Here is a 13,292-nt window from a genome sequence, read left to right as displayed (position 1 = left end):
TTTAAAGTGTTGCATCTAAACCTGGCCCTAATTTTGATAGTTCTTGCAGAAAGTCCCCAGATAAATGTCTCTCCCTGATGTGTTGCTGTTTGTAGGGGCTCTAGGGGTAAAACATGCCCAAAGGACAGGAGCAGGAAGAGTTAGGCTACATGGGCATGACTCAGTCAACAACCAGGTCATGTCATGAGGCTTGCAAACATACACCACGGAACAATGGCATTTACACAACTTTTTGTCTGCGTTGTGACCATGGCAAATGGTGCTGATAGCAGTAAAGAGCAGAGAGAACAAGCAGGTGCTGCAGTGGGGAGAAGGTATAGAAAGGGTGAAGGCATAGAAACACTGGATTAAAAAAATAAACTAGATAGGACAGAAACACTACATAAGGTGGTCATCACAACTCACAAAAGCAGGCACCTGCCCCAAAGGGCTGAGGTGTGCAGACAGGGGCTGTGGACAAGGACCAGTGGGTATCACAAAGCCACCTCCCTGGGCATGTCCAGGGTGGCTCTCAGGGAAATGGGGCATTGGACATTTCCTTAGCCAGAGCAAAATAAGCCCTCTGGAGAGGTGAGGCTGGATGTACACCTTACCATCTGCCCTAGCTCAGGGCAAAACTGCTCTAGCTCAGGGCAAAGCTGCTCTGCACACATCTACATCCCGTGGGAGTGATTTTTGAAAGGAGTCTTTTGATGACACAGCCTGACAAAATGCACATCAAGTTCCAGCAGTTTCTGCTGGAGATTTTTGGTTGATGATTTTTCATGAAAGCCTACCTACTTCAGAAATATTGTCATGGAAATAAAATAAAATATTCAGTAGCATACTGTTCTACGGGGGCTGCTCTCAAAGCCGTGTTAGAATAGCTCCATCTCGTGGAAATCAGCAGCAGAAGCAGGGGCAAATAATGACCAACCTGTAAAAAAAGCTGCAGAAAAATGTTATCAACCTGTTCCTTGGCTTCATGGGCCAGCAGTGACTTTGTTTCCCATCTAGTCCCATACCTCCAAGAATTTCACTCTGAGCTGCAGGTATGAAAGAAAACAAAAAACAAAACAAAACAAAACAAAACAAAAGCAAAGCAAAGCAAAACAAAACAAAAGAAAACAAAATAAAATAAAACCAAAACCAACCAAACAAAAAACCAACAACAAAACAAAACAGAAATATATCTTTATGCAAAGCCAACAGAAATGTTATATTCTGTCTGATTTTTGCCATATAACTGCAATATTTACATAGATACTGCATGATGGTGCTTAGAGATCAAGGGACATTTTGGAGCTGTGTGGCAGCTTCAAGTGGAATACACAGAACTCCAGATCATCTCTCAAAGAGACTCCTCGCCTCCACTGGTTCATTTACAGCTGCATCTGCACCCTGCTCAGGATTTCTTTCTTGCCCCTGTCACCTAGTTTCCCTTCTTGTTTTGTACCTTGGTCCAGCAGTGTCTATACCCTGGTGCATCTACTTGTAGATCAGAGGGAACATCTCTACTGTAGAGCTCAAACACATGTCTGTCTTTGAAAAAGTTTCCAGTATAGATAAGCAACCATTTCAGTCATGAATATAAAGCAAGTATGCATCAGTAAATCCATGAGATTATGTATTAAATAATAATTACTTCCTCTTTCTTAATGTACTGCTGAATTTATTCTCCTGTTCATCCAGACTTTGAGTTTCACCATTTGGTTACAGAGTTTATCTTGCAAGTTTTTTTAATTCGTGTCCTGGAGGACAGGGAATACAAGAACTGAATCTCAGCACCTAGGATACATCCTTTTAGTTTTGCACTGTTACCTCCACTTACAATCATCTAAGAAAACACAAAATCTTTCAGGCTCAAGAGGTCCACAAACAAGACATCAATAAGTTGCCAGCATACATTGCTGAACAAGGATGCAATAATCTCCTCAGGTGTAACTGCACTCACCTGCACTGTGCATGAACACATAAATAACTGAGAAGATTAACTACTCTCTGCATTGCCTTGCTAGTCTCAGGGTGTCACAAAGTGCCTTAGCAAAGAGCACCCACTCAGCATATGGGCATGAGACCTGGAGCTCCCTCCCAAGCAACGCCAGTAGAAAGGCACCGCAGTGTGCACTGGAGAGATCCCACAATCACTGGTCATGATGATGTCCGGGCTGATGGCAGCCTAGAAATGTGATCTGGAAAAGAAAGTCCATGGAAAATGCTGTTAAGTGAAACTCTAAATACAGTCATGGTTGAAGAAAGTCTCTCTAGAGTATCTGGTCACGTTTTATTCTGAATATGTTACAAACTCCAGCTCCTTTCCCTTCCCTCTGTCCTCTTTTCCTCAGGACAAGAATCTCCTTGGGCCCCTCCTCACTCTTCAAGGTGGGACATAACTCCTCTGCACTGGATAATGCAGGGCTAGGTCAGGTAGGAATCTGCATATTGCTGTTCACAATGTTTGGGCAGCTGAAAGCCCCAAGACACAAGTGGGTAATAGATGAGGTGAATTTTAGAAATCTCATCTGGATTTTAGAAATCTCATCTTTATCACAGGGATTTGACATTCTGCCATTGTTCACCCCACCATCCTCCTCCAAACAGAAATTTCCCAACTAATTTCAATAGGCAAACCCTGGCCAGGGCAGGCTAACCACTCAAACATATTGAAAGATGCTGTTACTTCTGTCATGGCATCATCACTTCAGGAACTGCCTCTCTGTTCATTAAAATGGCCAGCACCTGGCCCTTTGTGTTTCTTCAAGGCCCACTTTTCTGTGATCTAAGGAAAATATTTCTCTCATGGTGCACTGCAGACTGACAAAGATATGTGTCTGTGTCCCCAGGAAGTGCAGCTTGTATCAGAACAGGAGCATGAAAAACTATAATTCATGAGGTTGCTGGGAACACTGCTTTAAAAATGCTTTTTTCTCCATGAGCTGGACATGACAGATTCATCTAACAGCGACCAGAGCCTAGTGAGCAGTAAACCAACCCAGCAGAGGTAACTAGGGCTGCAGCACCAACAGCCATCTGTGGAAGATGTTAGGTTATCTCACATGCAATCAGTCATAACTAACATAGGATATTATTTGGCAGCTGCATGGATGCTCATCAGATAAAGACCATCAATGCAAAGTGAGCAGTTTAGAATTTATTAATATGAACGGAAGAGAAAGAGGAAAGAAACTTGAGGAAGCAGCCAACACTGTGCAGAAACACAGGGGCCACCTCACACCAAAGGGTCATGGAAAGTACACTGTCAGTACTGTCAGCCAGTACAGTGCCAGGACACTTCCAACCCACCTGGACACAGCAATGGGTCTTGGGTCATAGGTGCTCCTCACCAGCATTTCTTACTTGAAAGTGGGGGAGAGGTTTCTATCCTCCCTTATTGGAGCTCTATGCACAGCAATTATTGCTGCTAAGCAACAGGACTTTGTTTCAAGATGCTCTTTTGTTATTTCAAAGTCTCTGTGCCAAAAGTCTTTAAATAGTCTGGAATAACACCATCTCCCTCAGTTTGGCTCTTTTTCTTTATTTGTGCCTGTTTTTCTCCCATTGCAAAGTTAACATCTGCAGCCAGATGAAGCAAACCCAATCCAGGAAGAATGCAACTCCCAGGGATCAATCCAGCCTCTCCATGCAAGGGATAGGAAGATCCTTGTCCCCAAAGCCACCCCAAACTACTTTTGCTTGGGTATAACGAGATCCACTGAGGAAAGGAGACTCTCAAGAGGGGTATAATGTTAATATTTTGCTTTCTGCTCAAGTTTGACTAACACATGCCATGAGATTTCACTCTCAGCAGTGTAAAATTTGGCGTGCAAGTCTTGCACAGCTCAGTTTTTCAGATACTGCAGTTTGGAGAAAGAAGGAATAGCTTCTTATTTGTCATGTTACTGGCAATATAGTACTGATACAAGCCACAGGGAGTGTCTTAGTTTTAAGTGTGGACAGAAATTATATTTTACTCCCCAAAGTAAGTAAAATAAAGACACTCTCACACGGGATTGGAAGTTTAAATGAAGGTGCTATTCACACCTATATACAGAAATTGAAAAATACCCAAATTCACATTCAGCCTCAGCCCAGTCCTTTGACCTGGTCTTACCACAACCTCTTTAAGCCAAAAAAAACTTTTCAAAATCTTCCCCAAGTAGGCCACAACCCTAAGGCTCAGTTTCCCCCAGCTCCTCTCTACCTGCACCCCCCCACACACCCCATGCCTCTGGGCCCGAACGGTGCAGAAGAAATTAGCTTTTCCCCAGCAAACCAGGCTGCTCAAGGCCAAAGACCCTCCCCCAATATATAAAACAAGAGATACGGTCCAGATGGGAGAACAGAGAGAGAGGAAGAGGGCAGAAAAGACAATAATATCTGTTTATATAGAGGAGTAGATGCAGGTGTGATGGGATGAAATAACAAAAGATTACAATTTCCTGCATCCCCTCTCGAACTCCTGGAGGACCTCTCTGAGGTAGGACAGCTAGGCTAGTCCTTAACCCACAACAAGGAGCAAGAGTACTGGGTATTTTGTCTGGTTAGCAGAGAAAAAGGGCTTCATTTTTGAGACAGGGTAAAATCTTGCAGCTGTTTCACAGAATGATAGGGGGCTCCAGAACAGAGATGTTCCAGCACAGAGACGTTCCAGCACATAGATGTTCAAAACATCTTCTGAATTTTTCAAAAATCATAAGCTACTCAAGAAGGGTAACAGAACCACAGAGGTTAGGTTTAGTTGGACATAAGGAGGTCCTTTACAATAAGAGTGGTAAAATACTGGAACAGGTTTCCCAGGGATGTGGTTGAGGCCCCATCCCTGAAGATGTTCAAGATCAGACTTGATGTGGCCCTGGGCAGTCTGATCTAGTTGGAAGTGTCCCTGCTTAGTGCACGGGAGTTGGACAAGATGATCGTTGAGGGTCCCTTCCAACCCGATGCAATCTCTGAGTCAGTGAGAAGTGGACAGAGAAGCACTCATTTTGTTTGGGATGTTTCTATAGGCAACACTCACATCATGTCCCTGGTCATACTCTTTCTTTTTTTTCAAGGGACATTGTGGTAGTTTTAGACTATGCCTTTAAAATTTTTCACAGATCTTGAGCAGAAAGTAGTAAAAATGTAAATAAACCACTATTGAGTGTAAAAAGGAAAATAATGATTATTCTAAACATTTCCATTGGAGAGATATATACCACAAGATCTGGTTCCCAAAACAATCTGGGGAAGTGCTCTCTGTTCTCGCTTTAGGCTGGGAAGTACTAACTGTGTGCTTCTGCTGGCTTCTGCTTGACCTTGGCTGCATCGGTTTTATTTTGGCTAAGTCTAATATCTCTGCTTTCTCTCTCTTGTCCCTTTTGTACAGGGGAGTAAGGGGGAAGCAGAGAGAGAGAAGCTGTTGCAACTCCCCTGGTCTTTGGCCAGGGGGATCCTTGTGCTGTTTGTTAATTGTAAATATATGTAAATACTGCAAATACTGTATATTCTGTGCATATTCATTGCATTTCATTGTAGATTGTAGTTTGTAAATACAGCTTGTAAATACAGCTTTCATTTGCTTCCACTGAGCTGGTCTGGCAAAGTTAATGTTGGGGGCGAATTTCCAACCCACTACAGACATCTAGGTTGTCAACTGTGCAGGTCATTTGCTCAAGTCATAGAAATGTCTGACTGAAGCTGTGGTGTGCTTCAGCATTAACCTTAATTATCAATGCCAGAGGACAGAAGCTGGAAGTTTGGTCCTCCAACAAGAAGCTGCAGATGAAAAAAAAGAAGGGGAAGAGGAAAAAGGAAAAACAAGAAGAAGATTCCCTAGGGCAAGGGGATAGTGCAGCTTAGCTACCCAAAAATGCATGGGTTAGGTTGGAATCCAGATGGAGGAAGGCATTGTAGGCACAGTCCTCCAGCTCCCCTTGTGTCACCACTACCCCCAAGGGCAGGCAGAAGGACATTGCACACATGCATGGAGAGTGGGGGCTGGAGAGCACATCTGGCTGCTCTCTCCTGCCCTTGTTTAGGGTTTCAGAAAGATCAGCTGCTGCAGAATGAACCAGAGGTGGGGTTTCACATGAAGACCGGTGGAGTCTGACATTTTTATGGCAGCTTTTTCTCCTTATAGGTAATTTATGCTCTTATTGCTTTACCCTTTTTTAGGTTTTCCTTGGAGTGAAGTCTGAGACCACAGCATCTGCAGCAAAGCGTGTGCAGGTTTTCCAAATGAAAAATAGGGTTTTGTGGCAAAGCAGGGCAGCACAACTGATCCCAGTCCTCCCCAGCTGCCGTGTCTCCTCTTAGGACACCAGTAACCATAGCGGGAGAAGGGTCGATGCCCAGATCCTGATGCCTCAAAGCAAGACCCAGTGTGGGTTCTTAACATCTACACATACACATGCAGTGTGTAATGCAACAACTTGATTCCTATCCCTATTTTGTGGCACCAAGGAAAACAACATGCAACAAAAAACTTGAAATCCATTCTTGAAGGAAATGAATGAAAATTATTTTAAACCTTCAATCTTATATAGACAGGTATTGTGGCAGCCCTGATCTGTTGGGTTACCAGACCTTTCTTCCATAGAGCTCTGTAGGACCCAGAGATTGGCATGATTCATCTCTTAAATAAGATAGGCACAACATCTAAGGGGAATTCTGAGAGTGCCAGAATCTGTTTTATAGATATACACAACTCATTGCACTTTTTTATTTTAATGTCTTAGATTGATTCCCATTTACTCACACTTTTCTTTTCCAAGGCAGCCCTGGAAAAGGAGTAATTTCCCAGGTTCACCTGATCTGTGACACTCCTCAGGGGCCAGGTTTTTTTGGAGGTGCTGCATTCAGTGTTCTGACAAGAGCCTTTCCCAACACAAGGGTGAGACCAGGCAAAGGGCTAACCGAGCAGATTTGACACCAGACAGGTTTTTTCCCCCAGCCTGACCAGCCATATTCCTGACCAGGTAGAGAAGCTTCAGCAGGACCCTGGATCCCACTCAGAAATGGGACACACCTATCTGCAGTGGGGCTGGGACCAGCAACCCATAACTTCAGCATGATGCCAAGAGCCCACGATTCCAACATCCATGCCACTTGGCTGGGCTAAGGAACACACCTAAACTTCATCACTGTGGCCCCCCACCACAACCCACACCAGTCTCTGGTGGTTTTTAAATGGAAGAAGAGCCACTGCCTGTGGGCACACACCATGGGTGACTCACTGCCTTTTAGTGAGTCTTGTGGGCCAGTCCTCCTGCCTAGCTCTGAAATTAGTTTTAAATGGAGATCCTCTGGGGGATTTTGCAACCCTCTCCACAGATTTTTTTAATTGTAGGAAAGAGTAATTTGTGTGTGGGGTGGCATGGCACTGGAGGGAATAATGTTCCTAGCAGGGTTTGTCATCTCATGAGTGCTCAGTGACAAGCACCACCATGCGAAAGCAAATTACTACCACGGGAGCAGGAAGAGTTTCAGTGAAGCACAGACTAAGTAAAATTATTAGCAGAAAAAAAATATTGGTGAGGGGATTCTCCCAGCACTCCCTGTAGTCTGACAGCCCCCATGAATGCAGGTATGGAGAAAGGATCCATTCATCACCTGGCAACAGCAAACAAAAGACCCAGAAAGCATTCCTCGTTTAAAGTGGGAGGTGAATCGGCCTGCAACAGCCCTGGCTGCTGCATTCCTGAGCCATGGTCCAGAGTGGGTGCCCACAGCAAAGCCTCCTGCCAGCACTCAAACTCCCTCATACTAACTACTGTCATAAATTCTTACACCTCCATATTCTGCCTTACAAGCATAAAGAGCTAAGTTAATCAGATAGGTACATGTTATGAATAATTCAGATACCTCTAATCATTAGTCATTTTTACTAAGCTCAGCAATTGCTTGTGCACTTGGACAAGAAGAGGAACTTCAATCACCCAGTACCAATGTTTGAATTAATTTTTTAGCCAAAACTGAGGCAGGCCCTGGAATTCATTGTTTGCATCATAAAGTTACTTTTTCCTCAAAAAAACCCAAGCCTCATACCACACCCCCTGCCTGCCCATCCCCCTAACCCTCCACCCCCCCAAAAAAATTCTCTGAGTTACTTCTGCTTCATTACACCACACATAAATTTCATGAAACATAATAATATGCTTCACTGCAATTCAGGAAGAGGTAGGATTAGCTTTCGCTGATGTCCCTTCCTGATTCAGAGGACTTCTCAAACGCTCACAGTACCTCATGAGCTGAAAGACCCAGACCCCATGCACTGTTCCCCTGGGTTCACAGTATCAGAGTCTCACAGTATATCAGAGGTTGGAAGGGACCTCAAGAGATCATGAGGTCCAACCCCCCTGCCAGAGCAGGATCACTTAGGGTAGTCCACACAGGAATGCATCCAGCTGGGTTTTGAAAGTCTCCAGAGAAGGAGACTCCACAACCCCCCCAGGCAGCCTGTTCCAGTGCTCTGTCACCCTGACTGTAAAGAAGTTTCTCCTCATGTTGAGGTGAAATCTTCTCTGTTCAAGTTTGAACCCATTGTTCCTTGTCTTATCACTGTGAACCACCAAAAAGAGCCTGGCCCCCTCCTCCTGACACCCCTCAGATATTTATACACATTGATCAGATCCCCTCTCAGTCTTCTCTTCTCAAGATTAAACAGCCCCAGGGATCTCAGTCTCTCCCCATAAGGGAGATGCTCAAGTCCCCTAATCATCCTCATGGCTCTCTGTTGGATTCTCTCCAGCAGGTCTCTTTCTCTCTTGAACTGAGGAGCCCAAAACTGGACACAGTATTCCAGGTGTGGTCTCACCAGGGTAGAGTAGAGAGGCAGAACTTCCTTAGACCTGTTGGACACACTTTTCTTGATGTATCCCAGGATCCCATTGGCTCTCTTGGCCACAAGAGCACATTGTTGTTCCATGGAGAACTTGCTGTCCACCAGCACTCCAAGGTCTTTCTCTGTGCAGCTGCTTTCCAGCAGGGCAGCCCCCAACCTGTACTGGTGCCTGGTGTCATTCCTCCCCAGATGGAGGACCTTGCACTCGTCACCATGTGCACCTCAATAAAACCCTGACAGGTGACATGCTCCCACCCCACAGGGCACACACCTCTGCTGCCCCATGTTCATCATGGACAGTAGGCTCCAATGTGTTTCTCTCTGGACAGACCACTGCTATGTGTGCTTTCTTACTTCCAGCTAACAAAATAGATTTGAACCTAATTAAAACTGTCAGATTGGCAAACTGTGTGACACATGCAGTTACTTCCCCACAAGCAGAACATCTCTGAGCTTCATGGCATGATATTGCCAAAGCTGCAGCTCCCATGCAGCACTGGGGACCCTGTCCCTCCCACGCTGGCCCTGTGACCATCCAGGACAGGACACCCTCTTTCACTCTGGGAGCAGTGCTGGCCAAGGAGAAGGCTGGGCCTGCTCTGGTTGTATATGCACTCCCCATTGCAGCTTGGCAACTGGGACAAGGGCAAAGTTCTGAGCATCTATACTGCCTTGAATAGCACAGCAGTGCTTCCCTGCCTGCTGTAGTCCCATAGTGTCTAGCTAACATTCATGCAATCACCAAGCAAAAAGGCAGGTCAGGCACATGTAATGAATTTCCCTGGTATCCATAGCATCAGCTTCCCTATACAATAGGTTTATTTTCAGTTAAACTGAAAGGTCTTCATGGAAATTCTAAAGACTCCGCCTATCAGATACGATCTTTGTCTACCCAAAGATAAACCTGCCTGCCATCTTCTTGATGAAGTATGCAACTGTACTTCAGATCCAGTTAGTTTGGACATGTTCTTTCTGGAAACACTCCCAGACATGCTATTTTTTATTTAATCTCTTCAAGATTTGCTTAAGATTTCTGTTAGAACAAGCTTTGTTAAAAGACTTGTGAAATTCAGCATTCTAAACTACCTGATGAGGATTCTTCCTTAGGGATTAATAATTAATCCGGAAGACATAAGTGCTAAACTTTGATAAGAAAGTGCTACAGATCAGACAGACTTCACACCAGTACTAGAGGGATTCAAGACAACTGTTTTTAAAAAAACCCACTTCACAACACCTCAGCCTAGTCTGAGGCTTCCTGGAGTTCTGATTGCTGTATTTTTAAATAATTTAAAATTCTGTGAGTTTTGTTTGGTTGTTTGGCTTTTTTCCTGGTGTTTTGTTTGCTTGTTTGCTTCTTGGTTAGTTTTGGTTTTTTGGAGTACCACCATTACAGTGACAGTAAATACCTTTTGCAGGTTCACTATGTATTTGCCACAGATAGACAAATGTTATAGCTTTTGTTTTAGGACTGAGGGTGATTTCTGAAGAACTACTTGTCACAACAGAAAATCTCAACTTCAGCCTCAATGTGTTCACTTCCCTTCAGAATTCATCCTTCTCCGAGCTGAAGTCTCTTCTCTGCTTAGACTCACAAGGTATGGAAGGAGTCATTTCTGCAACATCGCATTGGTGAAACCCTCTGCCAGAGCCAGAGGCTTCTGGAGCTCATCACAACAGCATCTCCATGCCTTCACAGGGAAGCCACCAGCAGCACTTGCACACAGCTAGTGAAGTATTTTGCTAAGCACAGACTGATCTGCTTGGACGATACCTAGGCTTCTCCTCCAACAATGATAATTTGTGGGACAGTGGGTGAAATACGTGTTTTCCAGGTGCCACTGCTGCTAAGACAGTAGTACAGCCAACTCAGTCTAGGATTTTTTTTTAATTCACTTTTTTATAAAGATGTTGGTCCTTAAAACCTAAAGAGAAACAGTTTTGATCCTTGGAAATGCCATGTTTTTCTATAGAAAAGGAGATTTAAATGTTATTAAGATGGACACTAAAAGCTTCATGTCTTCCTGACTTCCATACACTCCTCCTCACACACACCATTCAGGGCAGGTTTTTCTTCTCACTAGGATCATGTATTTAAATATGACCCTACAAGTGCCAGAGAAGCATCACAGGAAAAGACATGGTTTTGGTCCTGGTGAAAGCAACTGACAGTGAGTTTTTACAGATAAGAAGAATAGTTTCAGTTATGACATACACCAGGAAAATTTTGTGAGACAGGCCACTGGTGCTGGTTTATGTTGCTTGCTCAAGATGTTAGGTCAGCTGGGTGTATGACAATGCCTTTGAGAGTAACAAGCAGCTGCAGATAATTGTGCTGCTCATCTTTCTGACACAGCAGTCACTGGCCCATGGTCCCTGAAGCAGCTTATCTTAATGCAGACAGGAATAATCAGTATATCCTTTATTCCAATGACAGATCTGGACAGCTTGGATACTCTCATCTTGGGCAGCAACCAACTCCCTATTTTCCTACTCAATACCTCAAATGCCTTGGCTTTCAAATGAACAACAGAATAAAAATCACAGCAGGAGATGTCTGCATTCTGCAGAAGACCAGCAATATAAATCTCATCTTCAAAGGCGACGACATCATATACATTAAACCTGGAGCTTTCCAGTCCCATTTCTACAGTTCAGGCTTTGGGGGCTGTGCTGACATCCTTGGGGTCCTGGCAGGTATACAGAACTCCACAGCTCAGACTCTTTGGCTAGGAACATCTCATGGTGTGGAAAAGGAGCCCTGCATAAGTCCAAATATTTTACAAGGCCTCTGTAATATCTCTGTCAACAATCTCTACCTGCAGCTACAGCACTTCAAAATACCTAAACATAGATGTGTTTCAGTGCTTGACCAGGCTCTGAAAGATGGTCCTAACTCAAACCCACACCAGTGCAATGCCCCCCTAGTATCAGTGGCATGAGCTCTCTAGCAGAGTTAGATCTCAGTGCAAACTCCTTTGAACACCACCGAGACATCAGCTCTGCTGCTTTCCCCTCTCTCACCCACCTCCGCATCAAGGGGAAGACACGGTTCCTGCAGCTGGGCCCTGGCTGCTTAGAGAAACCGGCAGAGCTTCAACATCTTGGTTCAATCAAGAGCCATACTGAAAGCTTTGACTGTTGTAAGGAAGCACTGACAGTTTGAGCAGCCTTTAGTACCTGAATCTGAGCCACAACATAAAGCTCCACCTCCAAGATGTGCTCATTAAGATCAGCGCTAACCTGGAGCTACTGGATGTAGCTGTCACTCCTCTTCACAGGGCCCTTGCTGAAATTAGCATCTTTTGCAAATCATAGAATCATAGAATCAGTCAGGGTTGGAAGGGACCACAAGGATCATCTAGTTCCAACCCCCCTGCCATGGACATGCCAGGGACACCTCACACTACATCAGGCTGGCCAAAGCCTCATCCAGCCTGGCCTTAAACACCTCCAGGGGTGGGGCTTCAACCACCTCCCTGGACAACCCGTTCCAGGCTCTCACCATGCTCATGGTGAAGAACTTCTTCCTCCTCCCACATTAACACTAGCATTCAGCATCTCTTTCAAGGTCTGGAAAACTTCATGCACTTGGACCTTAGTCAAAATAACTTTGAGTCAGGGATCATGCCAAAGAACAAACTGTTCAAACAGCTATCCAATTTAGAGGTGCTAATTTTATCACCCTGTGAACTGACAGCACTAGGCAACCAAGCATTCCACAGCCTCACGAAGTTACAGCATGTTGATCTGAGCCACAACAAACTGTATTGAGCACAGATGCATTTCCAAGCCCCAAGAACATCTATCTGAGTTTTGCCCACAACAGGACCTGTAATGTATCAGGTGACAAATTAGCATCCCTAGCTGGCCACTTTATAATCAACTTAAGTTACAACCCTCTGGGAGTACATCTGCTCATAAAGTGGTTTAATCACCTGCTACACAGAATCTGGATAAAATAGAAGACTCCAAAGGAGCAAGATGCTTTGAAACCAAACTGCTTGCTGGGGCTCAGCTGGCCATCATCTCACTCTTCCGTGGGTTCAACACAGCAGGAATCATTGCAGCAGACCTGGAGGTTATTACCCTGTGGTGCCATCTTTGTTTGGGGTGCTCACTATTACAAGTGAAACTACCAGCGAATATAAGTTTATGATGGAAATATTGAAAAGATCTACAGCAATTATATAAAGATGAAAAGCAACTTAATTGGTTTTATTTGCAACCTACATTTTCTTAGCTTTCCACAGAATCAACCAGGTTGGAAAAGACCTCAGAGATCATCAAGTCCAACCTATTACCTAGTACCTAACACCTCCTGACAACAAAACCATGGCTCCAAGTGCCACATCCAATCTTTTTTTGAACACCTTCAGGGATGGTGACTCCATCACCTCCCTGGGAAGCACATTCCAAAGGCCAATTACTCTTTCTGTGAAGAACTTTCTTCTCACCTTGAGCCTAAACTTCCTCTGGCTCAGCTTGAGAC

The 13,292-nt window shown here is 44.5% G+C and overlaps 1 protein-coding gene across 1 annotated transcript; it reads left to right on the top strand.

Annotated features, from left to right (window-relative positions):
- Positions 1 to 213: 213 nt before the first annotated feature.
- CD180 (CD180 molecule) lies at positions 214 to 12,951 on the top strand. The gene is given in 14 exon segments (XM_054397555.1): positions 214 to 295; positions 10,270 to 10,390; positions 11,063 to 11,136; positions 11,139 to 11,276; positions 11,279 to 11,637; positions 11,639 to 11,719; positions 11,721 to 11,955; positions 11,958 to 12,094; positions 12,286 to 12,327; positions 12,329 to 12,560; positions 12,563 to 12,705; positions 12,707 to 12,744; positions 12,746 to 12,884; positions 12,886 to 12,951. Coding segments are annotated over 14 exon segments (1,887 nt in total).
- The last annotated feature ends 341 nt before the right edge of the window (positions 12,952 to 13,292 follow it).

Source organism: Indicator indicator, chromosome Z, assembly GCF_027791375.1.
Source record: "Indicator indicator isolate 239-I01 chromosome Z, UM_Iind_1.1, whole genome shotgun sequence".
NCBI lineage: Eukaryota > Metazoa > Chordata > Aves > Piciformes > Indicatoridae > Indicator > Indicator indicator.
The sequence above is the reverse complement of the archived record's forward strand: the minus strand, read 5'-3'. Positions and strand labels throughout refer to the sequence as shown.